Source organism: Aethalodelphis obliquidens, unplaced genomic scaffold (genome assembly GCF_003676395.1).
Source record: "Aethalodelphis obliquidens isolate GAN/ISIS:26980383/991018 unplaced genomic scaffold, ASM367639v1 scaffold7, whole genome shotgun sequence".
Lineage (NCBI taxonomy): Eukaryota > Metazoa > Chordata > Mammalia > Artiodactyla > Delphinidae > Aethalodelphis > Aethalodelphis obliquidens.
In genome coordinates this window covers 55,419,574-55,435,466 of record NW_020837951.1, presented here as the reverse complement: position 1 = coordinate 55,435,466, position 15,893 = coordinate 55,419,574, and the positions used below count along the sequence as shown (strand labels likewise).

The 15,893-nt window shown below is 40.7% G+C and overlaps 1 protein-coding gene across 5 annotated transcripts in view; it reads right to left on the bottom strand.

Moving 5' to 3' along the window:
• Nucleotides 1–14,257, bottom strand: part of PDCD1LG2 (programmed cell death 1 ligand 2) — a 92,200-nt gene extending 77,943 nt beyond the window's left edge. For 2 of the 5 annotated variants that reach the window (XM_027105826.1, XM_027105828.1), the window contains exons 1-2: nt 13,855–14,256; nt 1,047–1,115 (exon numbers count right to left, since the gene is read on the bottom strand). In XM_027105826.1, the coding sequence (XP_026961627.1) occupies nt 1,047–1,101 (55 nt within the window). In that variant the 5' untranslated portion in view covers nt 1,102–1,115; nt 13,855–14,256. Of the gene's footprint in view, nt 1–1,046; nt 1,116–13,854 lie in introns of all 5 variants that reach the window. The other 3 variants (XM_027105827.1, XM_027105829.1, XM_027105830.1) reach the window with 3 other exon arrangements.
• Between the last annotated feature and the right edge of the window lie 1,636 nt (nt 14,258–15,893).

Genomic DNA, 15,893 nt, shown 5'->3' with positions numbered 1-15,893 from the left:
ATCACCTGGAAGAGAGGGAAAAGCTCTTCAAAAAGTTATCAGTGCCAAAGAAGGCATTCTTTCTCAATGAAAGGCAGAATGTTGGATGACTTCCCATGGGATCGGGGCTGTTATCATAGAGGACCTAACCCCCTTTGTCCACCTCTGTCCTCTTCTCTTACCTAATGGTGTTCACCCACTATAATGCACTCATGGTCCTGACCGCATATGTGAATAGTCTAAACTACCTTCCCCAGGAAAGCAAAACTCTGAAACTGCTTTCCTCCTTGCTACCCACACCCTCCAGTAGAATATCTTTCTCCAAAATCCAAAGGCATAGCTTTAAGGTTCATTATTCATTTAGGTACAAGGAAGACTCTGAGTTTCCAATTCAAGTAATCCACATTAATGTGTGAATGACCCATGGTTGCTACTGTTGCTTTCCCCACCCCCCCCCCCCCCCCCCCCGGTACGCGGGCCTCCCACCGTCGCGGCCCCTCCCGCTGCGGAGCACAGGCTCCGGACGCGCAGGCTCAGCGCCCATGGCTCACGGGCCCAGCCGCTCCGCGGCACGTGGGATCCTCCCGAACCGGGGCACGAACCCGTGTCCCCTGCATCGGCAGGCGGACTCCCAACCACTGCGCCACCAGGGAAGCCCTACTGTTGGTTTTTAAAAGCGGAGGTGTCCCCCTGACCTTTGTCTCCTCACTGTCCCTGACAGAAGAAAAAAGGACAGCTTCTTGGCAGCTCACCTTTCAGGACACTCAACCCATGCCCTCTTGTGTCAGTTCAGAGGTGCATGGCCTGAATGGTCCTGTCTTCTTGTTACTACCTTTATTGGAAAGTGGGGATAGATGGATTCTTAGTCCCTGTTTCTGTAAGACAGGGACATGGGTATGCACATGCCACCCTGGGCACCATTCTTTTGGCTGTGCTTGTAATAGCTGGTAATCACACTTCCTCTCAAAGAAAGCCTTCAACTCAAGGACTACATTCTCATCCTTGGCTTCAGCTAGGGGTCATCACCTGTTCCTCTTTCTCAGGCTCCTCCCTTGGACCTTTCTTACCTGCTGTCTGATGAAGCGGCATTCCCAGGCTCATAATTAGCAGGAGAAGGAACATTTTCTGTACCGGATCTGAAACAGACAATTGAAAGTCTCAGGGCCTTCTGCAGTTTTTCTGGGTCTCATGATTTGGTCATTTGCTCACTTCTGAAAACAGAACAGGGAAATGACTGGTAAACAAATCTTTTGGGGAGGCAGTGGACCATGGTGGAGTAGAGCTGGGAAAAGAAGTTAAAGGGTGATTGCCTAAAGGAGAGGAGAGATGGGGAAAGAAGAAGCGAGGCACCCTTTATCGATCCAAGTTAGAAGCTCATATGAACCAGTGCTCATGAGTTACCCACACAGCTGGTTATCTGTACCTTTCTGTTTCTTCCATAGTTTCAGTGTAGGCCCTTGAAAACCAGTCTTGTTCATCAGATGAATAATGCACATCATCTTTTCCAGCTGGACTAGAACTCTGTGAGTTGGACACTCAGTGCTCAACAGAACAGAGCTGGATTCTCAATAAATACTTGCTAGTTGACTGAGCAGGTAAAGTTGTCAAGCTCTTTAGAGTGCTGTGATCCAGTGTGCCCATCACTTGAACTACCTGTTACTAAGAGGTGCAGACAGGGATTGCAGAGAACTGCAAACCCAGCTGAGTGGGTGCCAAAACTTAGTCCTGCTTCACCTTTCGTGCTTCCACTTTTGCTCACAAACTTTCCCACCCAAGGACTTCTCACGGTTGAAGGCAAAAGGGACAGGGTATACCACTGTCAGCTTTTTTTGTCCTCAAAGCGGCTTTCAAAATTTTATTAGCCATGGAACCATTTCTTCAAGGGGAATCAATTGGAGCCATACATCTAAATCAGGTAAAAGCAGAGCTGCTCTGAGTACAATGGAAAGCCAGTGGAGGATTTGGATCAGGAGAATGACATGATCTCATTTACATTTTTAAAAGAGGATTCAGTTTTGGTGTAGACAATAGACTATTGTTGTGAAGGAGAGTGGGATGGGCAAGATTGGAGGCAGAAAGATCAGTAAGAAATGTTTTCACAGAGATGATAATAGTTTGGACCAGAGTGGTGGGGCTAGTGGAGGTGAGAAGGGGTCTGTTGAAGGTTTTTTATATTTATACATTTTAAAAATGTATTAAAATTTTAAAATTGGTTCCTTAAATTTATTAAAACTTTTAATATCTTTATTGGAGTATAACTGACATACAATAGAGGATTATGTGTGTGTGTGTATACATATATATTTAAGACACAGATGATTTTGTGGTATGATTCAGTGGCTTTTAGTATATTCTACAGAACTGTGCAACCCATACCACTGTCTAATTTTGGATCATTTTCATCACTGCAAAAAGGAACCCAATACCCATTAGCAGAACCCCCCCAATTCTTCTTCCCTCTCCCACCAGTCCCTGGCATTCACTCATCTCCATTCTGTTTCTATCAATTTGCTTATTCTGGATATTTTATATAAATGGAATCATACAATATGTGGTCTTTTGTGTATAGCTTCTTTCACTGAGCATATTATTTTCAAGACTCATCTGTACTGTAACACATTACCAATACTTCGTTCCTTTCTATGACTGAATAATATTCCATTGTATTAACACATCACATCTTTCTTATCCATTCATCAGTTGATGGACATTTGTTTCCACTTGTTGGCTATTATGTGTAATGCTATTATGACATTCATGTACAAGTTTCTGTGTAGACATGTTTCCAAATCACTTGATTATATATGTAGGAGTGGAATTGATCAGTTAAATGGTAACTCTATATTTAACTTTTTGAGAAACTGCCAAACTGTTTATCAAATATATGATTTGTAATTAATTTCTCCTATCTGTGATTGTCTTTTCAGTTTCTTGGTAGTGTTCTTTGAAGCACAAATGTTTTAATTGTAAAGTACAAATTAATTTAATTTTGATGAAGGCCAGTTTATCTGTTTTCTCTTTTAATTGCTTGTGCTTTAGGTGTCATCTCTAAGAAAATATTGCCTAATCCAAGGTCACAAAGATTTACGTCTATGTTTTCTTTTGAGAATTTTATAGCTTTAGTTCTTTGATCTATATTTAGGTCTTTGATCCAGTTTGAGTTAATTTTTGTGTATGGTGTGAGGTAAGGCTCCAGATTCATTGATTTGCACATGGACATCCAGTTGACTCTGCATAGTTTGTTTAAAGGAGTATTCTTTCTCCATTGAATTGTCATAGCACCCTCACCAAAAATCAATTGACATTAAATGCATGGGCTTAGTTCTGGAATCTCAATTCTATTCCATTGAACTATATGTCTATCCTATGTCAGTATCACAGACTGTTGATTACACGGAAGCTTTGTGGTAAGTTTTGAAATCAGGAAATGTGAATCTTCTAACTTGTTTTTCTTTTTTTTAAGACTTTGTGTGTGTGTGTGTGTGTGTGTGTGTGTGTGTGTGTGTGTGTGGCTATTCTTGCTCCCTTGCATTTCCATGTGAATTTTAGGATCAGCTTGTCTATTTCCACACAAAAGAAGCAGCTGGAATTTTGAAAGGGATTGTACTGAATCTGTAGATCCATTGGGGAATATAACCATCTTTATAATTTTAAGTCTTTTAATCCATGAATGGGGCATGTCTTTCCATTTATTTAAGTCTTCTATATTCTCAAGAAGATTTGATGGGAATTGCTGACAGGATGGAAATGTAGTTTGACAAAAGTAAAGAAATCCAGGAAAATTTCTAGGTTCGGAGCTTGAGTCACTAGGGCAATGGAGATACTATTTATTAAAAAGGAGAAGACTAAGAATGAAGTAGATTAGGGAGCAGAAATCAAATATTGTATTTGGAATATGTTTGGTTTGAGATGTCTATTAGACACTCAAGTAAAGATGTTTAGTAGGTGGTTGGACAACTGGTGATCCAAAGTTTGGGGCAGAGATATAAATTTGGGAGTCATCAATGCATAAGTGTTACTTAAAGCCATGGTTCTGCATAGTACCACCTAAAGAGAGATAGAGAAGAGAAGGTGTCAAAGGACTGAGATATGGGGCATTCCAACACTTAGGGGTCTTTGAGAGGGAAGGTACTAGCAAAGAAGATTGAGAGAAGGGATATAAAGGTAAATTAACCGTCTCTTTTATTTTCTGTATTCTGATGCTTTGACATCTGGAATCTTGCTGACTTTAGAGGGACTGCCCCCTCAGGATTAGCCAATTCCTAGAGACAGTAAACAACTGTCCCCTGAGTGTGCCTTTCATATGCAAACCAACCAGTCCAGAGCCCTACCTCCAATCACCTTTTTATTGGGCTCTCACTCTCTGGGTCACTATCTATCTGCCCTAATCACCCTAGGGTCAGTTACCAGATACCCCTATGCCCCCAAAGTCTGCTGAAATTATACAAACTAGCCCCATTCCTTCCTGTGGAACCCACAGTAGAGGCTCCTGCGTACTTTTCTCCCTCACCCTCTGCCTCCTGTGTGATCCTGGTATTTGCCTGTATGGCCCACTATGGTGTGGCATGCCCCTTTCTCTTGGGATCTGTGAGTATAACGAACTATTTTTTCAAAGGCAGTCACCTCCTGATCTGTTGGCCTCACCATGCCTAAATAATAGATATAATAATAAATAAAATAATAGTAATAAATAATAATAAAACCTAGAGTTTAAAACATAGTGCTGGAAGGAGGGAGTGATCAGTTGAGCCAAATGTTTCTGAGAACAGGATTTAGCAGAGTATGAAGGTCATGGATGACCCTGATAAACACAGTATCAGTAGATCTGGTACAGATAAAAATAGGAAATAAGGAAGTGGAGACAACAGAATATAGGCAACTTGTTAGAGAATAGTGCTATAAAAGGGCGCAGAGATATGAGGCAGTAGCTACAAGCGAATGCAAGGTCCACAGTGGGCTGTATTCTTGTTTTTAGTTTAGGGAGGGAAATATTACAGCAGATAACAACTAGGAACAGAATCTAGTGCTTTCTACCAGGAAATGCTCAAGACACACCTTAGCTAGACTTGAAAACCCTCTTCCTTACTGAAACTACAAATATATCTAGAAAATATACCATTTTAAGCTGCACCTGCAGTCTAGCACTTGCCTAGCATTTTTTTTTCCTAGAGTACAAAAGGATAGCATGTAACATGCAGTTCTGGCAACAGAAAGGACTCCTGGTTCACCCATCACTCGTTTTAACTTCCCCTTCTTCCCTGCTCATCGAAGGGGACTTTCCTTGCACACTGTCTCCTTGAGTCAACTGAGAGACAGACACTGTCGTAAAGGTACTTTCCAACTAGCAGGCTTCTTTCTCCTAGGGATAAAGTGCCCCATGGAATGGTTAAGAGCTCAGGTTCTAACGTCAGACACATCTGGGTTCAGATTCTGAGTCTACAAAGTATTAGCCTCTAAGAACTTAGACAGTTTATGAAAACGTTTTGTGTCCCATTTCCCTAAAGTGCCAATAATAATAACTCCTACTTCAAGCCGGAATCCTGGGGGTGTCATCTTAAATCTACACATCGCTTATCTTGCACATTCAGTCCAGCCCCCAGTCCTATTAATTCTACTTCCTGGATACACCATAGCAGAGCCTCCTCACTGCCATTTTTACCTCCTAGTCTTGTTTCCTTCTGCTCCATCCTTCTCTTGTCGTCACAAACCTTGACGTCATCCTTGGCTCCTGTCTTCTATCACCAGCATCTGATTCATTAACACATCCTATAGGCCCTTCTTTCAAATATATCTAGAATCTGACCATGTCTCACTGCTTCCATATCAACCTAAGCCATTATCGTGTCTTGTGGCTATTCTAACCTTGCCTTCCTACAGTTGACTCTCAACACAGGAGCCAGAGTGATTCTTTAAAAATGTAAGTCAAAGCAGGTCTGCTCAAAACCTTTTGATGGCTCAGTATTTCACTGAGAATAAACTCCTAAGTCTCTCCAATAACCAGGTAATAGGGGCCTCTGTCTTGAGTCACCCTGCCATGCTTTAGATGAGTGCACTGTAGCCATGCCCCTCCCTGCAGTGTGGCTGTTTGCTGGGTTGAGAGGTGTCATCTGGACCTCTGGACCTCCCCCTACTACCCATTATAATCTAGGTCCTTGGGATGCTGGAATTCACTGCCCAAATGGCCCTAAGCCCACTTCCAGGCCTGTGTAGTGTCTTCACCAAATCCATCCCTTCAAGTGTGGATTCTGCTGCCAGTGTGCCTGTCCCTACACCTGGATGCTTTTTTCGCTCTTTCTGGTGAGTCTGCCTTATGCAAAAAACTGCAACAGCACCACTCCTCCAGCATTCCCAATTCTCCTTGTCGTCTTTCTTTTCCAAAACTTTCATTACCATCTAACTTACCATATAGTGTACTTGTTTATTATATTATTACCTGTCATCTTCCATTAGAATATAATCACTCAAAGGACAGGGATCGTTGTCTGTTTATTTACTACTATGCCTTCAGCCCCAGAACAGAGTCTGGCAATAAGTAGGTACTTGGTTAATACTTGTTGGATGAACTATCTCTTTACCTAGCAGGCAGAACAATCTCTTGAATACTGAATAATCAAATCTGACCATGTCACTCCTGCTTAAAAGACTTCAACAACTCCCACTATTTACAAGGTGAAGTTCTCCTTTAGTGTGGCCTACAAAACCTTTCCTGATCTGGCACCTCCTGCCTTGGCCACAGAGAAACACATGTGCTTTCCATGACTAGGACCTCACAGGTGCTTTGAGAAGTCTAATCTCACATCTAATCTCATCTTATTTTTTCTAATCTTATTTTTCTTCTATCTCAATTTCTTCATGAGCTTAAAAAATTGTATTGCATCATAAATAACTCCTTAAGTGGCCTTACATTTCATGCATTCAACAGAAGTGGATAAGTCTTTCCTAACTGTCTTAGTCTATTTCTTCTGCCTCAATTGTATCTGCTACTCACCTCTAGTGTAAGTACTTAACTCATTACTGGTATGCTGATTTATTACACTTCTGTTTTCTAGGCTAGAATAGGAGCTCTTTGTACAGTCATCCCTTGGTATCTGCAGGATATTGGTTCCAGGATCCTCTGTGGATACCAAAATCCACAGATGCTCAAGTCCCTCATGTAAAATGGCATAATATAGTCGGCCGTATATGTAGGGTTGCAGAACCCTTTAGATACGGAGAGCGGACTGCACTTGATTAGGTCCTTATAACTGTGTCCTGAATGGACAAGTGAATGAGTGCTTGCATGCATGACAATTTAGCATCATACTCAGGAATCTGAGATCACTGGCTCCCACTTGACTCCACTCTATCGGAGAAACAGAAACCTTAATTTGGTTGTTTATTTTTGCCACAAATAAGAACTTTCCATCGAATGGAGCCACTCACAACACAATGGACCACTAATGGGGTGGGGAGGCATCATCCCTGGTATTGTTTAAGCAAAAGGTGCATGTTGAAGCAAGAGTTTCCACAAGAGGTGGAAGGTGATCCCTTTTTAACAGCAAGATTATTTACAAGATTATCTCCCAGAAGAATGTTTCCACAGGTATCTCAAGCCCCTCACCAACCTCTCTCAAAAGACTAGGCTATCCGGATAAGACCTCTACCCTCTGGGTTCTTTAGGAGAACCACGTTTTCTGAAAGAGCAGGTTCTTGAAGGCGTTAATGTTGGGGAAGTATGAACTCTTTCATACTCAGACAGGCAAGGCCTGAAAGAATTTACTTAGAGAACTTACGGAGTGCATTGCCAAAATTAATTAACTCAATGCATCATTTAAAGAGTATCCATGTGTAAGGCACTCCTTTGGCCAAATGAGCATTGTGATGACTCTTCTCCACGATACAATGAACATGTTCAAACAACCACATCTCTCTCTAGCCTCCCCTTTTAAAATTCACCTTTGTTTTGGATATAAATATCTTATTGTCTATGCCTAGTCAGCTGTTCATTTTCATCTTAATTGTATATTCCTTATGTACATGTTTGGTTTTGCTAGCTTTTCCATCAAGCAGAGGGTGCTCATTGTAGCTATCTTTATATCAGTCAGGCTGGGCTCTAATGAATACTTTGGAATGTGAATGGAAAAAAGTAGTTTTTAATCAAATGATCAGTTTAGCTGAATTTCTTAATTTCTGGATAATTCTTAATGAAGTTATGGGTAATTCTTGATAATTCTGCCTATGAACATGTCGTAGTATTGCAGTTGAGGGCAAGTCATTATCTAAAATGGAACAGAATGGCATAGGATAAGCTTCAAGAACTTTTTCTGGTGGCTCCAGGAGTCAAGAAGGGCCCCCTCAGTAAGGAGATAATCAAGCTTGAGAGTGAGAAGAAGCAAAAGCTACTCTTTTTAGATTTGTGCAAAGTCCTGCTCAAATTGCTGCCCCCTTGGCTCTCACCCAGGCCACTAGAAAAGCTGCTTCTCTTGGTGGTGTGGTGGAAGCAGCAGTTCTGAGCTAGGCATCAGGAGACAGGAGTTCCAGTCTTTGCTCTATCCCTGCTGCCTTAGGAACTCACTCTCCACTCTCTACAAAAGAAGGGGTGAACTAGGTGACTTCCAAGGTCCCTTCCATGTACCATCTATGCAACTAACAACCAATCTCTACCATTTTGTTTCGCCATGTTAGGTAATACTCAAGTGTGTAACATATCAAGATTTTTGATGAACCGTGAACATTTTAATATTTTTGATATTAAAGTGTGATTTCATTTCTAACTACCACCAGTATTATTGGCCTATCAGTAACAGTTGATCACTAGTGTTTAAGATAAAGTTAAGATATGTAAGAATGGCCTTATTCCAGCTGAAGTCTTTTATTCTTCCCCTCTAAAAGGCATTTAAGAAAGTGAGTTAAAATGATATCATGGAGATAAGTAAAAAACTTCAACTTATAAATGTGTATATATATGAATGTGTACATAGACATAAAGTTAAACTTTTGATAATTTAGGCACTTTGTTATTAGGAACATAAAGTAATGTGGGGAGTTGCATAACCTTTGTTGCCTAGGTTGTGGCAGAGCTAGTGACCAGTAATGCAAAGTTTGGTTGGTCAGTTGTGTCCTCATCTAGGGAGACGTGGACCTGGAGAAATCTTCAAGAGTTTATGGATACCGTCAAGTGGAAGGTTCCTGCTTCAGTGGACATTCTCCTCCCTCCCCCTCCTCTTCTTCTTCCTCCTTCTGCTCCTTCTGCTCCTTCTGCTTCTTCTGCTTCTCCTTTTGCTTCTGCTGCTGCTGCTTCTCTTTTTCCTCTGTTTCTCTATCCTGCTCAAGAAGATTAAGCTCCCCAAGGGCAGAAATTTCTGTCTGTTTTTGTTCCTTATTATATCTCTGGCACCCCAAACAGCTCCTAATACATGGTGGGTCCTCATTAATATTCACTGAATGATTAGATCATGCTCCTGTGGTCCAAGAGCCATAAATGGTCCTTCTAACATGGTGAGATTGCGAGGGGTGGAAATCGGAAATCATCGAGTTCTCTAATATCTGAAGCTCTTGACCACACCACAGTCAATAAACAGAAATGACTGTGGACAAGGTACGTGAAAAATACTTGGTAAATGGCAAAGCGTTCTTTACATTCATTGTCATTATTACTTAGGATGGTGACTGATGATCTTTGGTCTAAAATTCCCATGAATTCCTAATATGGCCACTCCTTTCACTAACCCACGAAGGTTTCGCCTGGTAAAATCTACCTAGTCTTTAAGACTCACTCAGCACCACCTCTTTCACGACTACTCCCCTGTACCTCCTAAGTAAATGTTCACAGAACTGTTGTACCTTTCAGAGTACTTCTTGTCTATCTTGTATTTAATAGGTTACGTCTAACCTTCTGCTTAGTAGATGTTTAGATCTTATTCTGCTTATTTCTCCATAAAAGATACTAACAGCAATTTATTCAATTGTATTAAGAAGTCGTATCTTTCCAGAAAAATCAAGAAAATTTCTGTAAATTCTGAGAAGGTTGTAAGCAGAAAATGTAAGCAGGAAAACTTTTCCAAGCAAAATTTGCAAGAGAACCAAAAATTACTATAGGTGCTAGAAGGTTCACTTTCTGGTTGCTTCAGGCCCAGTTTCTTGCCATTTCACCTATCTACTGAAAGCTATTTGTGAATTTATAGATGAAATGAAATTTATGGTGCTGAAATTATGTACAGAGGTTTTAATTCTTTCTTTCTTTTATTCAAGACATTTACTCTCTATTTTCTGTGTGGCAAGCTCTGGTATGCAGAGGTAAATAAGACAGAAACAAAGCTTTCAGAATTCTCTGGTCTCTAGAACAACTAAGGCACAGGTACTTTATGGAAATATCTCAAGAATCCTAGCAAATAATTTCTTTGTGTAATAATAACCAGCATAAAGGATCATGCTTGTATAACACTTTATTCTCTGCTGAACATTGCCAGTCTTAACTCATTTTGCTTCTCCCTCTTCCCAAGTGTCTAGCACAGCCCTGGATATCTGTGAAGACCTAGATAAACACAACAAACTGAACTGAAATACCTGACTTAATCACTGTTTTTGAAGCCAAGTGTCTAAAGCAAGAATTGTAAGTAGCAATGTTTTAAAATAATTTGGATCTGAGTGCCTTTGGCAAGTAATGCAGAGTTTGCCCCAGGCCCTGCTACTCCCTATTGTATGATCACACATTTTACTGTCTACCAGTTCCTACAGGCATTTGAGATTTTAGGGAATCTTAACAACAGTGGCTCTGTTTTTAGAGGTGGATTCAGTATTCAATATCTAAACCATCTAGACATATGTAGACAATCTGTAGCCTTCAATTTAACTTAAATTCAAATTGAATCTCAACTTTTTAGTCAATAAACACTGAGCTGCCATTTTTTGCAAGTCTTTGCATTAGACTGTGGAGAATCAATAGAAGGATTCATCTAAGAAAGGATTCCTGCCCTTAAAGACATTATAACATAGTCAGAAGTTTAAAACTCATACACATGAAAAATACTAAGAAGTGGTGTAAAATATTTTGCATGATGATGCAAAAACCCTGGAAGCTGACTGGAAGAAGGGAGACTTCTCGGATGGGATTTGAAATGAGTCTTTGAAGCACTGGTAGAAATTGGAGAGTTGGAACAACTCTTGAGGGCACTGCAGATGAGTCAGGAGCAAAGTTTTAGAGGTGCAAACACACAGGGCATGTTAAGGAAGACAATGAACAGCATAACCTGGCTGGAAATAAGTTTGGGACAAGAATATTGAGAGCTTAGTGCCAGGTAGAGCTGCCAATAAAAAACAGTGACAGTCACTCAAAAACTGAGTGACAATAACAAAGAAGTTTGAAAAGATTAAATCTGAGTTTGTTTTTTTCAGTATGTAATAGAGGGAGAGTGGAATTGGAGGCCAGCTACTTGATTAGGGGGTCACAGTGTTCATCCAGATGTTTGGTAAAGCATCTGATTTAGGATCAGAAGAGGGAAGAAAGGGAGAGGAAGGAGAAACTTCCTGTCAATAAGATAATTGACAGGACAACTGACAAAACAATTGACAAGTGATTAGTCACATGGGAAAGAAACAGAAGCAACAAGTTGACTGTGGTTTTGAGGTCAGACTATCAAAACAATATTGATGTCATTGGGTGGGGGTGGGGGGGAGGAAATATAAGATCAATAGCTGATTTTTTTTTTTTTTTGCGGTACGCGGGCCTCTCACTGTTGTGGCCTCTCCTGTTGCGGAGCACAGGCTCCAGGCACGCAGGCTCCAGGCGCGCAGGCTCAGCAGCCATGGCTCATGGGCCAGCTGCTCCACGGCATGTGGGATATTCCCGGACCGGGGCACGAACCCGTGTCCCCTGCATCGGCAGGCGGACTCTCAATCACTGCGCCACCAGGGAAGCCCAAGAGCTGATTTTTAAAGGGAAGATGATGAGCTAGGTTTGAGTCATGAAGTAATGCAAGGCAGTCAAGAAAAATGTAGGTCTGGAGTGTGGAACACAATTTGGGACTAGAGATAAAGATAAAGAAGTTATTTGTAATAAAATGTTAGTTGACTTTGGGGAATGAATTAACTCTCTGAGGGGGAGAGTATAAAAAGAGAGGTTAGAAAGAAAAGATCTGAACTCTGAGGAATGCCCCAAAATTTGGAGAGCGGGAGTAAGAGACCAGAGACAAAAGCAGAGAAGAAATGATCCTAAGAGTGAAAAGCTTCCCCATCACAATATCTCAGAGCCGAGGGAGGAAATCCCAAGAAGCAGAAGTGGTTGACAATAGAGAGGTCGGGAGACTAGGAACTGGGAATCAGCCCCAGGGTTATTAGGGAGGGCTGGAGGGTATTGAGGTGATTGGGGCTGGATAACCTTTCAGATTCCTTTATCTATCCTGGAATTCTGTTAGTCAATTTGAAGATTAGGGGAACACAACATGAGAGAGCCCCACAGCAGTAGAGCAGTGTGGGACATGAGGAGGTCAGGCTGCAGTTGCCTCATTACAGGGTAACCCAAGTATGCTACAGTTAAGTCATGTGGTATATTTGAACGTTGCCATGTGGAATAAAAATTACACACGACAACCTATGGATCACTGTCCGATGCATCTTAAAGAAAGTCAGCTCTGAAGCATGATCCCTAATACTGTCCCTGAGAAATCTGCATCACCTCCATCAGCCCCAATGTCCGCTGTATATTATGCAAATATCCCACATCTGGTGATTCACCAGCCACTTCATCAAATCAATTAATTCAACAACTCAACAAGCACCCAATGAGCACCCATGCATATTGTGAGGCACTGTGAGGGGTACTTGGGATTCAGAGAACCTAAAAGGTGTGGTCTTTGCCTATGAGGAGCTACAGTTTAATGGAAAGGCTCACAGAAGAAATCTGAGAAGACACGTTGAAGAGTGGGAAAGGAACATCCTGCTGATGGTGAGAGTTCAGGTAATAAAGGCAAATAGACCAGTTCCAAGTGGCAAGAGATAAGATTTCATCTATTCATAGAATCTTAGGCTTCAAAGGGAGCTTAAAAAACATCCAGATCAATTGGCATTTGACTCCTGCTACAACTGTCTGATTACTGCTCACACTGAATATTCTTACTGTACATTTTTGTCAATGTATGTTAATCACTCCCTTCCACAGAACCACAGAATTTCAGGGTCACAAGACCTTATTTGTAGGTAATTTCATTCAAGTTTCACCTCCTCACTTCAACCCTTTCTCACATAAATCCATCGTCATCACTTTTCTACTATGTGCACCTGGATAGTGACCAATAAATAGCAATAGTTGCAGTTTTCCTTCATTTTGCTAAACACTCTTTCATCATTTTATGTAGAATATTAAGCATTTTAGTAGGCCCAAATCACGCTTTTGTTAAATAATGGTTGCCTATATTATAAGTTAATGTAATTATAGTTTTTTTTTTTTTTTTAACAGCTTACACTTGAATATAGCTTGTAAACACAGGCTAGACTGGAATGTTGACTGCCTGCCAAAGGGATAATCACAAACAGGTGTTAGATGTAAAAATCCAAATTTTTAAGTTCCATTAACACTTCAAAATTCTAAGCAGAGAGACAACTTTAGGAGTAAATTTTTTTTGGTGCAGATTTATTTTGTGCAGAAAAAAAAATAACCCACCTCATAAAACTGCTCAAGAAGAATAATAAGCATAGGACCAGCAAGAGAAATCCTACTATTTTGAGGACAGGAGGAAATTAGCTTGTTTGTGTACCTGAGCACAATTTCTGAGGCAGTTTCCCCTGCCTCCAATGGTGTGGAGAGAAAATGTGCCCATGCTTACCCAACTATGGCATGCTCATCATGGTCTACAACACCAACTCAAAGTATGAGAAAATCTCAACCCACTCGATACTCACATCAGGCCTTGGCACGGCTCCTCAGGCAAAGACGCAAAAGAAAATAAAACAACAAACAGTTGCTCTTTGTCAGATTCCCTCATAGAAGCCAACAAAACAAACAGCCAAAACAAAAACAAAACCTAGGTTGCTGCTGAGACCAATGCAACAAGTAGTAGCTCCAACCCAGGGTTCTTTTTAGCTGGCAGAGGGACGCACGAGGATGGATGACAGAAAACTGTGGGGATAAGGTACACTGAGCAAGACAAGAAAAGATATCATCCCCATCCAACTCAGGCTTTCTCTTAATATGAGTACAATTCAAACCAAAACTGATGCTAAGGAACTGACTGAAGCCCAACCTACTGGCAAGTTTTGGTTTTACTTTCAGTGGCACGTCTCTGCATGCAAGTACTCATTGACCTGTGTGTGCATATTTATTTATTTATGTATTTATTTATGTATTTACTTGTTTTAGGTTGTTTCCATGTCTGGCTATCGTAAATAGTGCTGCAATGAACACTGGGGTGCATGTGTCTTTTTTTTTCTTTTATTTTTGGTTAAAAAAATTTTTTTTAACATCTTTATTGGAGTATAATTGCTTCACAAAGGTGTGTTAGTTTTTGCTTTATAACAAACTGAATCAGCTGTACATATACATATATCCTCATATCCCCTCCCTCTTGCGGCTCCCTCCCACCCTCCCTATCCCACCCCTCTAGGTGGTCACAAAGCACTGAGCTGATCTCCCTGTGCTATGTGGCTGCTTCCCACTAGCTATCTATTTTACGTTTGGTAGTGTATATATGTCCCTGTCTCTCTCTAGCTTTGTCACAGCTTACCCTTCCCCCTCCCCATATCCTCAAGTCCATTCTCTAGTAGGTCTGTGTCTTTATTCCTGTCTTACCCCTAGGTTCTTCATGACTTTTTTTTTTCTTAGATTCCATGTATACGTGTTAGCATATGGTATTTGTTTTTCTCTTTCTGACTTACTTCACTCTGTATGACAGACTCTAGGTCCATCCACCTCACTACAAATAACTCAATTTCATTTCTTTTTATGGCTGAGTAATATTCCATTGTATATATGTGCCACGTCTTCTTTATCCATTCATCAGTCGATGGACACTTAGGTTGCTTCCATATCCTGGCTATTGTAAATAGAGCTGCAGTGAACATTGTAGTACATGACTCTCATTGAATTATGGTTTTCTCAGGGTGTATACCCAGCAGTGGCATTGCTGGGTCATATGGTAGTTCTATTTTTAGTTTTTTAGGGAACCTCCATACTGTTCTCCATAGTGGCTATATCAATTTACATTCCCACCAACAGTGCAAGACGGTTCCCTTTTCTCCACACCCTCTCCAGCGTTTATTGTTTGTAGATTTTTTGATGATGGCCATTCTGACTAACGTGAGGGGATACCTCATGGTAATTTTGATTTGCATTTCTCTAATGATTAGTGATGTTGAGCATCCTTTCATGTGTTTGTTGGCAATCTGTATATTTTCTTTGGAGAAATGTCTATTTAGGTCTTCTGCCCATTTTTGGATTGGGTTGTTTGTTTTTTTGAGATTGAGCTGCATGAGCTGCTTGTAAATTTTGGAGATCAATCTTTTTCAGTTGCTTCATTGGCAAATATTTTCTCCAATTTGTTTTGTTTATGGTTTCCTTTGCCGTGCAAAAGCTTTTAAGTTTCATTAGGTCCCATTTGTTTATTTTTATTTCCATTCCTCTAGGAGGTGGGTCAAAAAGGATTTTGCTGTGATTTATGTCACAGAGTGTTCTGCCTATGTTCTCCACTAAGAGTTTGATAGTTTCTGGCCTTACATGTGGGTCTTCAATCCATTTTGAGTTTATCTTTGTGTATGGTGTTAGGGAGTGTTCTAATTTCATTAGTTTACATGTAGCTGTCCAGTGTTCCCAGAACCACTTATTAAAGAGTCTGTCTTTTCTCCATTGTATATTCTTGCCTCCTTTATCAAAAATAAGGTGACCATATGTGAGTGGATTTATCTCTGGGCTTTCTATCCTGTTCCATTGATCTATATTTATGTTT